The sequence below is a fragment of the Osmerus mordax genome, chromosome 15, assembly GCF_038355195.1.
Source record: "Osmerus mordax isolate fOsmMor3 chromosome 15, fOsmMor3.pri, whole genome shotgun sequence".
Taxonomy (NCBI): domain Eukaryota; kingdom Metazoa; phylum Chordata; class Actinopteri; order Osmeriformes; family Osmeridae; genus Osmerus; species Osmerus mordax.
In genome coordinates, this window is record NC_090064.1 from 13,400,507 (window position 1) to 13,417,775 (window position 17,269).

The window sequence follows — 17,269 nt, forward strand, 5'->3', positions numbered from 1 at the left end:
TCTCCCCAACACTGGCTATGTCAGTCAAGTCACTGAACTGTGGTGTAAAAGAAGGATTACGCATATTCCGAGTAGCCAAACCAGGTTTTATTGAACATGAGAAGACTTCTACCAATCAAATGTGAATGAAATGAAAGGCAGCATGAACTATGACATCACTCATCATAATAGAACTGAAAAACTAAAACACAGCACGACCTCCATGAAAAACTGAAATTGTTGAAAAACACAAAAAAGCTTTAGATGTCAGGATATGATTATACAGTTTTATAAAATAACTATATATATATTTTTTTTACTAATTTGACATTTTCTCACATGGAGGACTGCAGATGCAGAAACACTGAAGAGATCAAACCAGACTACTGAGAGAATCGTTTCTAACAGACACTGCCTGAACACAAGCAGGAAGGGAGGGAGAGAGGGAGGGAAAGAGAGAAGGAGGAAGGAAGGAAGGAAGGAAGGAAGGAAGGAAGGGAGGAGGATTTGAGGCATCTTTAAGAGTGTTCAAACAGGACCAAGGTCTGAAACAGGACAGAACAGGTGAACATTTAGATTTATTGCTAGAAGGCAGAGTCACGAGGTGTGTGTGTGCGTGCACATGTGTGTGTGTGTTCAGCTTCCAATACTGTTCAGCAAGGATTTCATCTGGCCTATGAAGTCCATCTCCTCCTCCAGGGTGAGGTCCAGATAATCCTCCTCATGTCTGGGAATGTCCTCCAGAACCTCATTCACCAGGTCCACATCCATCAGGCTCTGTGACACACTGGTGGAGCCTGCAACACACACAGTAGAATCCTGAACGTGCCTGGTGGAACTGTGGAAGGCCTGTGCGTGTGTGTCTGTGTGTGTGCTGTGTACCTGCAGAGTCGGTGGATGTGCTGGCTTCATCAGAGGCGGAGGAGGGTGGGGAGGGGGAGAGCAGCTCTGGGGGGATCACCCCGCCGTGGTCCAGCAGCAGCCTGGTGGCCTCGGGGATGTCCCCCCCCACCAGCCTCAGCGCCGCCTCAGACGCCTCCCTGCCGAAGCCCAGGTACTGGAGCTGGAGCGAGGCACGGGACGGGTCACAGGCCACACACAGAGGAAGATAAGGCAGAAGCTAGTTCTGAGGGGCGTGTCCTTACCTGTTCCACCAGGTCTTGACTGACAGGCTCCTCTAAGTTGTTATTAGTGGACTGGTCCGCCTGGGCGGAGTCAAGGAGAATCTGAGGGAGGAGCAGCAAGGACCAATCAGAATCATCAGGGTAAATACAGCCAATTGGCACAGAAGAAACACAAAACACAGCAGAACAAAACGCTACTGAGACACAATTGAAACACTATGCAGCCAGTGGACTGCATAGCTGTAGACTGTCAATAGAGTAGAGTCCTCTGCTGGCCTTCTAGTCATTAGAGAGGATATGAGGCAAGGAGAAGACAGTAAAAGCCAGGAGTCTGACCTGGTAGGCCTGGTCCACGTTTCCGTCTGCCTGCTGGAGGGCTACAGCTGCATCTCTCTTACAGTAGCCCAGCTCTCTCAGGGTGGAGATAGCCTCCACTCGCCTCCTCCTCTTCTCCCTCTCTTCCCTCTTCATCTCATCACGCTCCTGAGAGGGACACGGACACACACACACACACACACACACACACAAACACAGGGATGTAGTACACATCGAATAGGTGGACCCAAAAGATAAAATATAGAAGAGCAAGTAGAAATGAGAGGATGGAAAGGAGGAGCAGGAGAATCAGGGGAAACAGGAAGAGGCGTTGTAGTTCTTTCAGTTCCTTGCCTACCTGTCTCCTGTTGCTGATGTGCATGGCGGCCTGGTTGACGTTGCCCTGGCAGGCCCGCAGGCCCAAGCGAGCCTCCCGCTCAGAGAAGCCAAGAGCCAGCAGCTGTGTCATCAGGTCTGGGTCCGTGACTAAACGCCTGTACAGGTCCTCCGCCTGGGGAACAACACGGTCTGTGTTAGGGTGCAGTCCTGTGGGGTTGGGTGTGGTAATGTGAGGTAATCCCAGTGCTTGGTAGTATGTTGTCGTGTATACCTTCTGTAGTGTGAGGGCAGCGTCTCGCTCTTGCCCGTCCAGAAAGAAGAGAAGACTCTGGAGGAGGTACATCCTCAGGAACAACACGTCCTCACTTCCTGTGTTACCCTGGAAACACACATAACCACCTCACTCACTGTATCACCCTGCTATCCAGCATGTGACGGTGAATCAGAAGGTGAGGCAGGGTGTAAGGGTGAATGTGAGGGCAGGGTGTGAGGCTGAATGTGAGGGTGAGGGCGAATGTGAGGGTGCGGGCAGGGTGAATGTGAGGGTGTGGGCAGGATGTGAGGGTGAATGTGAGGGTGCAGGCAGGGTGTGAGGGTGAATGTGAGGGTGCAGGCAGGGTGTGAGGGTGAATGTGAGGGCAGGGTGTGAGGGTGAAGCAGAGGAGTCTTCACACCTTGATTTGCAGCAGCCTCTGTTGCCGTTCTCCATAACACTTGAGGAAGCAGTCCTCTGCCCTCTGTAACCGCTGCCTGCCGTCATCCAGACAGCTCAGGGCCTCCAGCGCTCGATAGCACCACACGATGTCCAGCTGCAGTACTGCATAGTTATCCACTGTACCCAGCAGAGCGGAGCCGCAGTGACTACAGAGACAGACAGACAGAGAGAGAGAGAGAGACAGAGAGAGAGAAGGTGAGAAAAGTGGAGGGGAGTCAGATGGCTGAGCGATTAGGGAATCGGCCTATTACTCGTGCCAAATGACCTTGTGTCCTTGGGCAAGGCACTTCACCCTACTTGCCTCGGGGGGAATGTCCCTGTACTTACTGTAAGTCGCTCTGGATACTAAATGACTAAATGTAAAACATTTGAAAGTAGAATATTTTATAGCTGTAGTGACATACTACAAGAGCTAACTGTAACAAACTATAGCTGACTTTATTTAACACTGGGTTGACCCAGACTATGTATGATTGATTCATTAATAACAGAGACTTACTTAAACTGGTCATCAGCCTGCAGCAGGTGACATAGTGCAGCTTCATACTGCTTCCTCTTCAACAGCGCTCGGCCCTTCTCGTGGAATCCCATGGCCAGGATCAGAGCCTAGACACACACACACATTCCTCATAAACATTTAGCAACTGATCCTTATGGTAAACCATTCAATCGTGCGTGTGTGTGTGTGTGTGTGTACCTTCTTCTCGCTGTGAGGGATGTTGAGAGGGTTGCCCTTCTGGTCTGCTATCTCCAGGAAGGGTGTGGTAGCTGGGTCTTCACTGCCATCTGAGGACAGCACACCACAAGAATACTGACACGCCTCCAGACACGCCCCCAGACACACCCCCAAACTCAGGAGAACGCTACAGTGATCTCACCTCCCTTAGGAGACAAGTTAGGAGGTAGAGGTGACCTTTATTTGGACTCACCTCTCTCTGAGAGGATCTGGAAGCCTTTCTGGGTCCTCTGAACGCTCTCGTTCTGAGTCTTCTTCTTCTCCTCCTCATCTGCCATCTGCTTCTTCTTCTGTGGTTCACTCACTCTCAGTACCATTACCTTACTGTTGTTCTTCACATTCTGCTCATTCAGATGCTTCTCTGTGGGGGTGGAGGGAGGGGGGAAGAGAGAGAGAGAGAGAGAGAGAGAGAGAGAGAGAGAGAGAGAGAGAGAGAGAGAGAGAGAGAGAGAGAGAGAGAGAGAGAGAGAGAGAGAGAGAGAATGAAAGGTAGAAGACAGTGAGAACTTAACATTGTATTATGTATGTACGTCTTCTGCAGATGCTATTAGTATAACAGTGACTTTACCCGGCAGCAGTTCCTTCCCATTTAAGATCAGCTTGATGTACTGTAGGCCGTGAATCTCAGCAATCCTGCAGGCAAAACAAACCGTACAGAGTAACAGAATGGCTGTGACACTGACCACACACTAAGCTGACAGTCTTCTGCTGTAACCAGGCCAGCTGCTGCTCACCTGTCCATCACAGACTGGGTCAGGACATCCAGTCTGGTCTCCAGATAGTTCTTTTTGGAATCCTGAGTAGGGGAAACAAAAAGGTTTGGTTAGTTAGCAACCATATGACTCTCTCTCACACACACACGCAGAAAATTGTATCTCTTTTCAGTTTATTTTTCCGTCATCTGCAGCTGTCTCTCTCCTTTTCTTTGTTTTGCTTTCTCTTTCTCCCCCCCCCCCAATTGTCTCTTACACAAACACCACCCAACATCTTCATTCCGTTTTTCTTTCTCATTCTCTCACCTTCCTGGCATCCCTGGGTAGCAGTAGTTCCAGGGTGGCCACACAGGTCTCTCTGTATGTCCTGTTCCCCATTCCTTTCTTCACGGCCAGACCCCTGATGTTCTCCAGAGCTTCCTCTACCTCTTCCACCGAAAAACACACAACGGGAGCATAGCGCTCAGCCAGCTCCTGCACACACGGAAAAGACAGACATTGAGTTCAAAATATAATAGGGCTTAATCGTATTAGGTTAGTCTGTAAAGTTGATTGAGGCCACTTCACCCGACATTCAGGACGGATAGCTGAGGTACATAGCTAGCTACCTTTAGCGGCTGGAGTCCGGGTTTGTTGTCTTCGGAGGTGTATGGTGGATTCCACAGCTGTATTTTATCTTGCTTCAGATGGTTGATCAGCTTTGCTTGGATGTGTTGCTCCGCCATTCTCCAAACTGTGGAGGACACAAAAGAGAAACTGAAAATGAACAATGAAAGACCCGGAAAGTCTGCTGACGTTGTTAATAGGAGATATAAAAAGCACCTGCTCCCACTGAACTGAAGCGTTACATTTACTAGCCTTCGTTAGCATGGAGTTTGCTAACTGGGACACTTGCTTTTCAGAAAGGACTCTCAAACATCATAGTCATATAGTTATATTCTAACTATTTGACATTAGCTGACAGTGATAGTTTTAACTGAAAATTAGTCTAACACAGAAGATGGAATTGAGTACACGGCGAAATGTAGCTGAATGACTGACTACATTACCTTTTGTCGGAAGAACGTACGTCTGTGACGAATGTGTTGTTTTGTTTTTGTCGCACTGACTTCTTCCGCAGTACGGCATTTCGCATGGTCCAATCTTCCTTCTACTGGGAACAAACGCCACAACATGCAGATGCGTGGTTCTTTCTAGTACCGTTCTTTTCTAGTATCTTTCTAGCACATTTCTATGGGTTTATGGATGTATTAATTTCATTCCTGAATAAAATAATTATGCAAAGAAAAAGCAAAAAATACAATATTTCATGTTGGATTCCTATGTTTTAAATATAGACTTCTCTAACCCCATAGTGAGGGTATTTAGCACGCTAGGCTGTTTGGAAAGTATACTGGTGCCTCAACTCAGTGTGAAGGATACAGAACCTCCTATTTTCCCTCCATTGTCAAGTTGTCAATCAGCTTTTCAGCCCAACAACATGATCATGATGACAACACGTTCAATCACACCTATAACAATGCAAGTTAAACAACTTCACCTTTATCTAAACGTTTATAGTCTGGACCAGAGGTCATGATAACTTCCTCGACAAGCCAGTTGGGGCGGTACACATTCCATCAGTCTCCATGACTACCTGCATCTAAGGTACTACCAGATAGCATACCCCAACCTAGCAGGACACGGAACCAGGAAGTGTTATGCAACTTCAGAGTCTGACAAACAAAAGCAGTCCTACACCAGCGCTTGAACCTAGATGCAGTAATATTTATGTGGATATTTAATACAGAACAGTGTTAACAGCAGGTTACCAGTGGTGTGTGTGTGACAACAAGAGGCCTGAAACAAGGAAGGTCCAGAGGTCATAGGTCACAGTTCAGTCCTTTAATGGAGGTTAAGTGTGAAACATACAGTTCTCCTACATGGATTTATTCCTATGAGAACCTGTTTGAGTCATATGACAACATCCAACAAGACTAGGTAATCAAATGACACATCAAAGAGACAGCCTCATTGGAACCTACCAGCTACAGACAATGGCTAGTCCAATTTATATAGTATTAATCCATAGAGCAAGTGCATTCATACATATATACCCACATTTATATACACATACATGCATACAGTTATATAAGGTGCTTTGCCACACAGTCTTCCACTGGAGTTGTCCCCTTCAACGGTCTTCCCAGCAGGTAGAATTCTCTGGTGAGTGGGGCTAAAAGGAAGAGTACAATCCCAGCCTTTTAGCTGCCTCAGACTTGGTCAGTGTCTTCCTCTGTGGGAAGGGGTAATGGTGGGGGGAAGAAGAGGAGGGGCCAAGCGGGTGGGCCCCACCACCCCGAGAATGATGGCTGCCAAAGCTCAGCTGCCTGGACAGGACAGCCGGAGCAGAGGACTTCCTGCTGGATCCTCCAGACACTCCGCTGTCCAGCTCTTCAGAAGATCCAGAGGTGGAAGCCCCCGAGGGAGTCAGCTCCCCAGCCGAGCCCCGGGACTGACCCTCTGACAGGGGGGACGGGGAGGAACACGGCGTGGAAGAGACAACGCTGGGACATCTGGGATTGAAGGTGGTTTGTTGCATAGGGGCGTTGTTGACCAGGCAGGTCCGTCTGTGCATGCCTAGGTGTGAGTGCCAGGGGCCCTTCTCCATGTCGACAGAGGAGGGGGACTGGGAGTCCTGGTTTGGGAGCCCCCACCTCTCAGTGGAATCCTCCCCACTCCCCTGGCTAAATGGGACCACACTGACCATGGAGCATCCATCTGTCTCCACTACTGGGGCTGGGGACAGGGGGAATTGAGGGTGAGGGATGTGTGCAGGATGTGTGGGCAGAGGATGATGGATGTGTGCATACATTCAGGAGTTATATGTGCAAAGTGTGTGTGTGTGTGTGGGGGGGGGGTAAGAGATTGGGAGGGACAAATGCGGCATAATTGGTGAGTATTAAAAAGGCCTTGGGTCAGACAAAAGCTTCCTGTTTAAGACGCGAAAATACTGGCTACAAAAACGTCAATTTGAAAATAAATTCGACACCATTAATAACAAAGCAGGATTGAGGCATGTCATGTCAAATTTGTTCTGTGACACCTTTTAATGTATCTTAAGAAATGCATTTAGTTAAGCACTTGTTAAAAATCATAAAAGCGATAGCCTAACTGCTTTGTAGCGTTTGCCCTATGCTAAGCAACCTGGAAATCGACGCCCAACTTTCAGACACAACATGAAGTTGCGCAGAACGTGCTCAAATCACACATCTAATTAAGTACATACCCTACTAACAGCAAACTTACCTTGTCTAAATAAAACCACCTGAGTTTGTCGCTTTTGCTTTTCTCTGGTGCACCGGTACTGTTCTCTGAGCAACGCTATATCCATTCTGCTCCGCTCCTCCGTCGATTCAGTTTGGTTGTCCTCGTCCACGAGGCGACTCACGTCCCCGGTGGCAGCTTCACCTCTAATAACATTCCGTGATCTAATAGGTTCCCAGGAACACGACGAATCTGAACAGCAGCAAGACATTATCCTGTTTGCATTGGCCCGATTATAGATTGTATTTCACATCTGTAAAAGATAAGGCAGAATATTTTGTCCTTAGCTCTGTCTTGAGCCAGGCTCTCTTTACAGTGTGGTGTTCTGGGCTGAATGATGTGCAAACATTTGAGGACAATTGAAGGTGGACCTTTCCTGTGAAAACAGAAACGTTTACAGTTTTTTCGCTAGTTTACTCTCTTGCAAGAGGTGGAAACAGTTATCTAAAGGAGAAGGGGAAAATAATGAAGATACAGTTCAATAAATCTGCACCTTACCTCAACCAAAGTTTTAGTATAATCCTAATGAGTGCCAGATAAAGTAATTGCATTTGTATAATCTGTGTTTAAAAGCTGTCTTACCTAGAGGCATGTGGTTAATGTGGTTTAAAACATGTTTGATGATTTAATATGAGAGAGGGAAAAAAGAAAAAGTTCATTAGAGAGGGCGGACCAGAAAGAGAGTATACTGGTGTTGCTATAGTTTGAAAGCCATATGTTGACACAGCAGGATGTTGAAGTAGAGGGTGAGTCCTGGTACTAAATGATGACAGGAGAGCAGGTGACATTACTCAGGTGTGTGTACGCCATATCACAAGTGTAGAACAAGGTGTATAACCGCCCTAAAACAGGTGTTTCACAGGTGTATCCCAGCCACCTGATACTGAACGGAAGGTATGGATAGATGTGAAGCGTTCTGACAGTTGTTACATAACATAATTGGCTGGAAAGTAGGTGCTGCAAATTTAGAAATTGATATTCCACTGGGATTGAACTGTTAGTGTTGCTAAACAACTCTAAGAGGACATTACACACGGTTATAGGCGACAAAACGTTTCATTTTTTCACTGAAAAAAATCTCATGATGACTATATTGGTATATCTGATGAATCAGCCTGTTTTGTATGAAAGTGATCCATGGGATTCCTTCATTTCCATGAATTGTTCCGCAAGTTTCCTGTTGCTGCCAAGAGACAGGCCTGCAATCTCTCTCTCTCTCTCTCTCTCTCTCTCTCTCTCTCTCTCTCTCTCTCTCTCTCTCTCTCTCTCTCTCTCTCTCTTGTCTCTGTCTCTCTCTCTTTCTTTTTCTCTCTTTCTCGCTTTCTCTCTCTCTCTTTCTATGTCTGCAGTCGAGTCTGGAGATTTTTCAAGTTACGGTCTCTTTAAAACTTTAACCCATCATGTCCCGTGGGGAAATCATCTCGGAGTAGTTCACTGTTTACGTCGGTGTCTGCCATGGCGCAGAATTCGGATTCTCTGTACCTGGGATTTGACTTCAGCACTCAACAGGTAGGTGCACACTGCTGTTCACCTGCTGCGTTATGTGGGTCAAATAATTTCACAAGTAGCACCTAGTCGAAAATGAGCAGAGCATGCGGAAAAAGTACGAGAAGTCTAACTAAAAAGCAGCTGAGTCTAGCTGTATTCATTTACTGGGTCTACACTACGTGAATTTCAGCAGTGACACTCTGTTTCATTAACGTTTTTTTTACTGCTTCAACTTTTCTGACCCTCACATATTCAGCACACAGCCCAAACAAAACAGATAGTTGTTGTGTGTCTTGTAAACTAAATAAACAGACATCATTTAGGTATATAGCGTGAGTTTAGGTCGCTAACCCATATGGTCTGACTGTCTGCAGCTCAAGGTTGTGGCTATTGACGGAGGGCTGAATGTGGTGTACCAGAACAATGTCCAGTTTGACCGTGAGCTGCCCGAGTTCAGGTAATGACTAACCTGCAGCAGTTCTAAATTGATGTTGAAATATTGTTTCATAACCTCCTTTCTGCCCCTTTCTCTTCCAGGACCCAAGGAGGAGTCCATGTCCAGGCTGACAGACTGACAGTCACTTCCCCAGTCCTCATGTGGGTGAAGGTAGGGTCGTGTCGTCCATAAAGTTGCCCTCCAATCTCTTGGACGCTTCATCTGTCATCTGTCTCAGACCTAAAATCGAGGTATGAGTTGGTAAAATATTAACTTTGGGATTTCACCTATTTACTGTGTGTCCTGCTGTCCCAGGCCCTGGGCCTGCTTCTGGAGAAGATGAGAATCGATGGATTCCACTTCTCCCATGTGAAGGCCCTCTCTGGGAGTGGCCAGGTCAGTGTGGGAGGTAGACCTGTATGTGCGGCCCCTTCCCCCAGGATGGCCATTTGACATCCCTTTAATGTCCCTGTGTGTGTGTGTGTGTGTGTGCAGCAACATGGCAGTGTGTACTGGAGGAGAGGAGCCAGCCAGACCCTTAGACAGATGGAGCCTGGAAAGAGTCTGCATCAGCTGCTGCAGGTAGACGTCTGTCTGTCTGTCTGTCTGTCTGTTGGTCTATGTGGTGTGTGAGTGTAGAGTTATGTGTGTGTGTGTGTGTTTACAGTTGTATTTGTATTTGTAGAGTTATGTGTTTCTGGAGTTGTGTGTGTGTGTGTGTGTGGTGTGTCTGCAGAGCAGCTTCTCAGTGGTAGACAGCCCAGTGTGGATGGACTCCAGCACCACACACCAGTGTCAGAACTTGGAGGCAGCAGTAGGGGGCGCTCAGAGGCTGGCTGATATCACAGGCTCCAGAGCCTATGAGGTAGGCATGGAGACGTGAGAGAGTGAGTGAGTGAGTGAGCGAGCATGTGAACATGTGAATGTATCAAGGTCGGATTGACAGTTTTGGAGAATCATCTTTTTCACCCATCTCTCTCTCTGTCACAGCGTTTCACAGGAAATCAGATTGCCAAGATCCACAAAACCAAGACTGACCAATACATAAACACCGAGGTAACATTGTGACTATTATATGTAATAACAATGCATAAGGGCCCCTCTCATTGAAGTGTTCCCTTTCCTTCATTATCATTTCAGAGAATTTCATTGGTCAGTAGTTTTGCAGCGTCGCTGTTCCTCGGAGGCTATGCTGCAATAGATTACAGTGATGGTCAGTCCAGATAAGTCAGTCCTATGACATTAGATTAGATCACATTAGATCCGACTGTGAGGAGTTGGCCAGCTAACTGGGTGTTGTGTCCAGGTTCTGGTATGAACCTGATGGACATCACTTCCAGGACCTGGGCTCCACGCTGCCTGGAGGCTGTAGCACCAGGCCTGCAGGACCTGCTGGGAGATCCACAGTCTTCTACTGCTGTTCTGGTACCTGGGGCTGGGGTGCGGGAGCTGGGGGGTGGGAGGGGTGGGGTGAGGAGTTGAAGGGTTGCTTGTTGTAGCTGAGGTGTGTGTTGTCTCTGTTCAGGGCTCGGTCTCGTCCTACTACGTGTCTCGGTACGGCTTCTCACAGGACTGCAGAGTGGTGGCCTTCACTGGAGACAACCCAGGTAGTAACCCTGTGGCCCTGCATGTCGTGGTCTTGTCTCGGCCCATGAAAGCTATATGAAGGCTGTCTTATGTCTTGTTTCCTGTTGGCTCTGTCCTGTGCAGGATCCCTGGCTGGGATGAGACTACAGGAAGGAGACGTTGCTGTAAGTCACATCCACCTGTCTGGTCTTAAAATTAAGTGCTGCTCCCTTTGTGATGTAATTTTCCTTTAAGTGGTCCTCTATCCCATCTAATACATACATATATGTGTGTGTGTGTGTGTGTGTGTAGGTGAGTCTGGGCACCAGTGACACAGTGTTTCTGTGGATCACAGAACCTCATCCAACCATTGAGGGACACATTTTCTGCAACCCTATAGACTGTCAGTCCTACATGGCCTTGATATGGTACAAACACACACACAACACACACACATACTCGCTCCAAGGGGTTACTCGTGGAGACTGGTGTGTGTCTGTGTCTCTGTTTCCAGCTTCAAGAACGGCTCCCTGACCAGAGAACGAATCAGGAACGAGTGTGCTGGAGGATCATGGGAAGCTTTCTCCTTGGCCCTGCAGTCGACGCCTCCGGGTAACCACGGCAACATAGGTACCAGTGATGGCATTTTGGTGTACTGTATACTGCTTGCGTGTTTTGCCATTCAGGCTGTCTAATGTGATTGATCAGTGGTGTGACATGGGGGTGTGGTCTGTTTTCAGGGATTTATTTTGACACCATGGAGATCACTCCATCAGCAATGGGAGTTCACAGACTGGACAAGGACGGCAATGAGGTGAGGCGGGGGAGGGGGCGGGAGAGGACTTAGGAAGGAAGGATGAGGAGACAAGAGACCAGACCATATTTCTGAGTCAGTTAAAAGCCTGTGACCCCCCCCCCTCTCTCTCTCTTTCCTCCGCAGGCTGCGGGGTTCCCCCCCCAGACAGAGATCAGAGCTCTCCTGGAGGGTCAGTTCCTGGCAAAGAGGCTACATGCTGAGAGACTGGGCTACAGGATCAGTTAGTTCTGTTCTTCCTCCAATCCTTGTACTATTCTCTCTGTCTCTCCCCCTCTCCGTCTGTCTCTTCTCTCCCTGTCTACAGAGACACACAGAGAAATACTATGGATTTTTACTACTCCCTTTCTCAGTTCCAGGTACCAGAGTTCTGGCCACGGGAGGTGCCTCCTCCAATCAGGATATCCTGCAGGTCAGTGATGTAACTTCCTTCCACCTGGACATATACTGTATCCTGGTGTACAAACACTCTGTATCTCTCCATCTCTCTACTGTCCTCCCTCCCCAGGTCTTGTCAGATGTTTTCAGTGCACCAGTCTACACCATTGATGTGGCCAACTCTTCCTGTCTGGGTTCTGCATACAGGGCCCTGCATGGTGAGATCGGACCTATGTGTCTATCAGGAGGCTCCTCAATTTTTAACGTAAACATGCCATCTGAGTATGTGTGTGTGTTCAGGCTTGGTTGCTGACCAGGGTGTTTCGTTCTCTGATGTGGTCCAGAAAGCTCCGGAACCCAAACTAGCTGTGACGCCCACACCTGGCTCACAAGAGGTACCGTCCACTCGTTTTTCTCTCTCTCTCACAGACACACACACATCTAGGATTGCTGGTTGACTGGCTGTGTGTGTGTGTGTTTCAGGTGTTCCAGCTACTGTTGAAGCGCTACGCTGAGTTGGAGAAGAAGATTCTACAGGAGTCCTACCCCTGACCCAGCTTGAAAAATCGGCTCAGCTCAACGTCCTGTCTTTGTCCTGATTGGAGATGTTGTCAAGGGAAGAACAAAACACAGCAGTGACTTTCAAGTCATTCCAACTGCCTCATTAGATGGAAGGAAGTTGTTAACTTGACTGATTTATTGGTTGTATGATTAATTGATTGATGCAGACTGTACATGAGTCTTGTGAGATGGACCAACGTTTGTCATTTCAGGGTTGTATGTGTGTGTATGTTTTGTATGTTTTACCTCTGTGTGAGAACACTGATGTTCTCACCAGTGTCCATGATCCACAATTACTAATGTTAGGATGAACCTGGTTAACCACACACCTGTATTCTGCAGCCTGGATATCCACAAACAATAAAATGTATGTATAAAAGCACATTGAGCTGCAATTCTTGTATGAAATGTGCTATATAAATAAAGTCTTATGTGAGATGCAACTCCTTTCAGTAGCCTATTGTGATAGTGATATGTGTGATATGGACGATCATACAAAGGTCAAAGGTGACTTGCTTTATTTAGGTGTACTTTATGCACCTGCTACCCCAGAAATGTGCCTTGTGGGAAAGTTTGAAGAGATTTATAGGTGTTGGTCTTTCTTTGCCTGTTAGTGTTGATGTGTGATTAAAATATCATAGAGTGACAGAAAGAGACAGGAAGAAAGGGAGATGAGAGAAAGAGAGATAAGATTGGAAAGTGAAAAAGATAAAGTAGAGATGGACAGGTGGCATACTACATCCGGTAGCAACAGCATTGGATGCCATCTGCAGTTAAACACCGCCGAAGAAGAAGAAAACACGGAAGAATAACAGGGACTCAGAAGTGGGCACGGTCCACAGTCTGGAGTTTGCGATCATGTCGTCAAGCGACGACACTAACGTTGTTGGAGGAGTCCATGGGCTTCTTTTGAAGCTTTATGCTTCTCTCTTGGATAGTGACTCTAGAAATGCAGCTTTGAAATGCCATGATATTATCGGGGATTTGGGGCAGGAATGCATGTTAACACAAAGCGAGAATGAACTTGGTAAGATTTCAGCCTTACCCCGCGCGCGGGACCTAGCCTAGCTGTTTGATTGTTACCTGTCTATCTTGCGTGTTAAAAAAAGTAATATTATAGCAGTTTGCAAGCTGTATATCTTGATTACCAGAAAATAGCCACTTGCCAAATAGGGTGACTAACCTCAGTGCTTCGTGCTAACGATAGCTGACCAATAACAACTTTAATGGTTAGCTAAATGGGACTAATCAGGCAATACAATATTTCTTTTGAGCAACTTTTTCACTTCCAGAAAGTTTCATTTGTTAATTTACAACGATAACCCTGCCCTGTCGTCTGTGATCTGTGAACAGTGCCACGCTGCGTGTCATTCATTTGTCCAGAACGTAAACAAAGCATGAGTTGATGCACTTGATTCTGGCGTCCCGCATTACTGGTCATACAGTATCACATGGCCTCGGGCATGTTCTTCAGTTGATTGCTTATTTTGGAAAGAATATCGGGTACATTACTTATGTAACGTATTTTCCTTCTAAGCTTTACAGACATCCCTGTTGCTTTCAAAAGAAGAGGGATTGCTCACTTTTCTAAAAAAATCTCTGGCATTTGACAAGGTATGCTTATGGATCCAGATATGCACCAATTTCATGATGGAGCATCGCTAGCCTTTAAACCTGTAAATCCATGCATTTTGATTTGCAGCTTGTGGACACAAGGGTAGAAATCCTCAGTCTTATTGAGAAATTCTTGCAAAGGATCACAGCAAGTGTCAAGAGCTGGAACAAGACATATGCCATTGATATAAGGGTATGGTATTAAGGGTGTTATGTTGCTGTTTTACATGGGCTCTTAGGAGCTTTGTAAACAGTCATGTTAAATAAAATATTTACTCAGTCAACATTCAGTCAATGACTTCTTTAGAATGTGGTATTTTCAAATCTAATTGTCCGTCTTTATCTTTGTTTGGCCCGTCAGGATACGTGTCTGATTGTATATACGAAGGACAAATCTGCAAAATGCAGGGTTTCATCATTGGACCTCCTTGTCAAGGTTAGTCTTAGTTTAAACATAACATTTGGGACAACATCATCTCCTTCTACCCAAAGAAGAGTAAGAGACATATTCTGCCTAAAGGTGACCATCACACTTCCAGCACATTAGTTAAATAACATGGGCACAAAACAAGTTATCATGGTCTACTGTCACAGCTGACTCCAGGTTCTGCTAGCCTACTTCCAGTCTTTCCACTTTAGCTTAAATGACTTCCAACAGCTACTTCAAATACATTTTGCCAACTCATGATTAAGTTATTTGATACTGTGGCAGTCCTTTTTATGCTGTCATAATAATGTTTTTGCCATTAAATCCATTTACCTGGTTTGTAGGTTCTTTATTTAACAAAGGACTCCAGCATTGCACAGGATATGAAAGTTGGTGACATATGCAACAAATTCTACAGTGAGCTGTGTCATAAGAATAAACTTCCTGATACAGGTACAGTAACTATTACATAATGATGTTTACTCTGACCTTCCAAGTGTTCCATTGAGGAACTAAAATATCATCCAGGAGTAAAAAAATACAATCAGTTTTTGAATATGTTTTGTGAAACTAGGCAAACATGGCTTAACTATGTGCCAAATATCATGTGCCAACTATCATGTGCCACCTTGAAAATAATTCGTACTGCGAGGGGGAAATTCATGGCTGGAATTTAAACGGCTTATTACCTTGTGATTAGCAATGTAGAACTACAGATCTTTCATAACTTTTTGTTGTACACTGATATAAATGTAACTCTAAGACCTGTTGTCTTTATTTCAACAGTTCTTGGGAAAATCTATCAGCTGCTGGGAGTTTTAGGTGAGGTTCATCCCAGTGAAATGATCAACAACTCAGAAAAACTCTACAAAGCCTTTCTAGGAGAACTGAAGGAGCAGGTACAGACACTCACAGACATGTAGGATTAGTGCATCAGCATTTAGGCCTTTAGTTACGAACAATGCCATTGATCCCAGATTGATTTGATTATTTGAGAGAAGTCTTATTTGTCGGTGGGGAGACTTTTTGTACTGTCTTATTGAGTTTTGTTGTGAATTTCAGATGACATCATTAACAAAGGAGCCAAAGCTGACAGTTGTAGCAGGATGTTTAAAAGGAATCACAGCTCTTCTGGTTAATTTCACCAAATCCACCGATGATGGTGGGTGTTTTTTTGTTATCATAATAACATGTTTTATATACGGCGTTTCCGGAAGCATTTTTAATTATTATAACGATGCATACTTTTTCCTTGTATAATAATAGTTTTTCTGTGTTTCTCACTTGCTTGTGCAGACCCTAAGACATCGAAGGAAATTTTTTACTATGCCATGAAAACAATCAGTCCCCAGGTACTTTTTCAACAATCCTATGCAACAAAGTTTCTTAGGTTTGAGATGCATGCAGTGCAACTCATAAAGCCTTCAGTAGTTTCTGCATCACAAACTGTATTCTTGTTCACCAAACTGTAACAGTAATATCTTTACAGACTTAAAATTCAAATGTTACTGGTTCTTTATTTTGAAAGTTATTTCTGTCAATCAGCTCATCCATTTCACTTTATTGTGTTTCTCTTGTAGATGGAAATGACACGTTATGCTGTCACCATAGGTAAGATTCATCATCATGTCAGGGTTTGAGCAAAGCAGCCATGTTTCTCCACTGACCCCTGAATTGCCTCCTTGAGGTTCATGAATGTGTGTTCACTTGTTAGCTGTTTTTGTCTTTTCTCACAGCTGGGCTCAAGCTGTTTTCCAAGCATGCTAGTCAGCTAAGTAGCAGCTTCATGGAGCATTATAAAGCTTTGTTTGAAGTCATGTCCAAGCTGTGTGGACACCTCAACGCAGAAATTAAGAAGACCAGTTACTATGCCTTGGAATCCTTCCTGAAACAGGTTGGCATGGTTATTGTTGTTTTCTAATTGCACCCAATGTTCAGTTTGTGTGACTTCTGGATTAATTATTTTCAGGTTGCAAGCTTGGTGGCAGAGAATGTGGAACAACATAAAAGCAAGCTGAAGTTCTTCATGCAGAAATTCTGTTCCATAATCAAGACAATGGATTCCTCACACAAGGAGCTCTCCATCGCTATCCGAGGATATGGTTTCTTTGCTGCTGTATGTGTTTGTTTTGCCTCCTAATCCTTTTTTGACTGAACTGACAACTGTAGTTGCATGGCTACAGCCACAGTCCAGTCCAATTTAGATTAAGACCATTTCCAACACAGATTCTTAATGACGAAAATCGCTTTCTCCAATTTGTTACCTTGTCTCAGATAACTTATTTTAAGGATATAGTAGTCAGGTGGGCATTTTTTTAATAACGTGTTTGTATACCCAAGTTTAATGTTGTGCTTTAGAATTAGATGTACACATTGGAATTGAGGTATGCATTATTGTTGCCTTTGCAGCCATGTAAAGTTGTTTGTCCTCAAGACGTGGACTTGATGTATGTGGAGCTGATTCAGCGGTGCAAACAGATGTACCTCACAGAGACTGACAGGGAGGATGAGAATGTTTACCAGTTGCCCAGCTTCCTGGATTCTATTGCCAGTGTTCTCATTCATCTGGAAAAGGTATTGTAACATTCTGGCTGATTTTTAGTAGCCTCGGGTGAGGTTTCATATCATAACGATGGAAAAATATCTTTCTCTTTTCATTTTGAAGGAGTGAATTAAAAATATTTTAGTCTATTGAAAGTGAAAATGTTGGACTCACTTATCTAACAAATTGGTCGGGAACAGTAACTTGCTGTTCGTT

General features: G+C 45.4%; 4 protein-coding genes across 6 annotated transcripts in view; 2 read left to right on the forward strand and 2 right to left on the reverse strand.

The window, feature by feature from the left end:
* Nucleotides 1–65: 65 nt before the first annotated feature.
* nub1 (negative regulator of ubiquitin-like proteins 1) lies at nt 66–5,065 on the reverse strand. The gene is made up of 15 exons (XM_067251623.1): nt 4,971–5,065; nt 4,530–4,654; nt 4,228–4,395; nt 3,943–4,004; nt 3,777–3,841; nt 3,402–3,569; nt 3,170–3,258; nt 2,972–3,078; nt 2,432–2,618; nt 2,029–2,136; nt 1,777–1,929; nt 1,440–1,586; nt 1,125–1,205; nt 862–1,042; nt 66–776 (listed from the first exon to the last, which is right to left on the reverse strand). Exons 1-15 carry the CDS (start codon nt 5,047–5,049, stop codon nt 616–618), a joined length of 1,881 nt encoding a protein of 626 aa, XP_067107724.1. The 5' UTR covers nt 5,050–5,065; the 3' UTR covers nt 66–615.
* A 608-nt stretch (nt 5,066–5,673) lies between these two features.
* Nucleotides 5,674–7,542, reverse strand: LOC136957858 (uncharacterized protein C9orf152-like). Its single transcript, XM_067252070.1, has 2 exons — nt 7,210–7,542; nt 5,674–6,699 (listed from the first exon to the last, which is right to left on the reverse strand). The coding sequence occupies exons 1-2, from the start codon at nt 7,436–7,438 to the stop codon at nt 6,137–6,139; spliced, it is 792 nt and encodes a 263-aa protein (XP_067108171.1). The 5' UTR covers nt 7,439–7,542; the 3' UTR covers nt 5,674–6,136.
* A 982-nt stretch (nt 7,543–8,524) lies between these two features.
* On the forward strand, nt 8,525–12,911 carry xylb (xylulokinase homolog (H. influenzae)). 3 transcript variants are annotated; one of them, XM_067251647.1, is made up of 19 exons: nt 8,525–8,736; nt 9,090–9,172; nt 9,253–9,322; nt 9,467–9,547; nt 9,647–9,733; nt 9,888–10,016; nt 10,142–10,207; nt 10,292–10,364; nt 10,458–10,576; nt 10,677–10,758; nt 10,862–10,902; nt 11,030–11,145; nt 11,232–11,347; nt 11,458–11,531; nt 11,658–11,754; nt 11,885–11,943; nt 12,040–12,127; nt 12,210–12,304; nt 12,393–12,911. In XM_067251647.1, the coding sequence occupies exons 1-19, from the start codon at nt 8,683–8,685 to the stop codon at nt 12,459–12,461; spliced, it is 1,599 nt and encodes a 532-aa protein (XP_067107748.1). In that variant the 5' UTR covers nt 8,525–8,682; the 3' UTR covers nt 12,462–12,911. The 3 variants fall into 3 exon arrangements, with proteins under 3 accessions (XP_067107748.1, XP_067107749.1, XP_067107750.1); XM_067251648.1 differs by having other exon boundaries at nt 12,254–12,304; nt 12,393–12,569; XM_067251649.1 differs by lacking the exons at nt 8,525–8,736; nt 9,090–9,172 and having other exon boundaries at nt 9,266–9,322; nt 9,893–10,016.
* A 413-nt stretch (nt 12,912–13,324) lies between these two features.
* The window catches only part of prkdc (protein kinase, DNA-activated, catalytic subunit), a 29,735-nt gene continuing 25,790 nt past the window's right edge, over nt 13,325–17,269 (forward strand). Inside the window, exons 1-12 of the mRNA XM_067251231.1 lie at nt 13,325–13,497; nt 14,008–14,084; nt 14,173–14,277; nt 14,446–14,520; nt 14,856–14,964; nt 15,298–15,410; nt 15,574–15,673; nt 15,808–15,863; nt 16,092–16,122; nt 16,248–16,405; nt 16,481–16,627; nt 16,921–17,085. Of these exons, the coding sequence (XP_067107332.1) occupies nt 13,329–13,497; nt 14,008–14,084; nt 14,173–14,277; nt 14,446–14,520; nt 14,856–14,964; nt 15,298–15,410; nt 15,574–15,673; nt 15,808–15,863; nt 16,092–16,122; nt 16,248–16,405; nt 16,481–16,627; nt 16,921–17,085 (1,305 nt within the window). The 5' untranslated portion in view covers nt 13,325–13,328. The remainder of the gene's footprint in view (nt 13,498–14,007; nt 14,085–14,172; nt 14,278–14,445; nt 14,521–14,855; nt 14,965–15,297; nt 15,411–15,573; nt 15,674–15,807; nt 15,864–16,091; nt 16,123–16,247; nt 16,406–16,480; nt 16,628–16,920; nt 17,086–17,269) is intronic.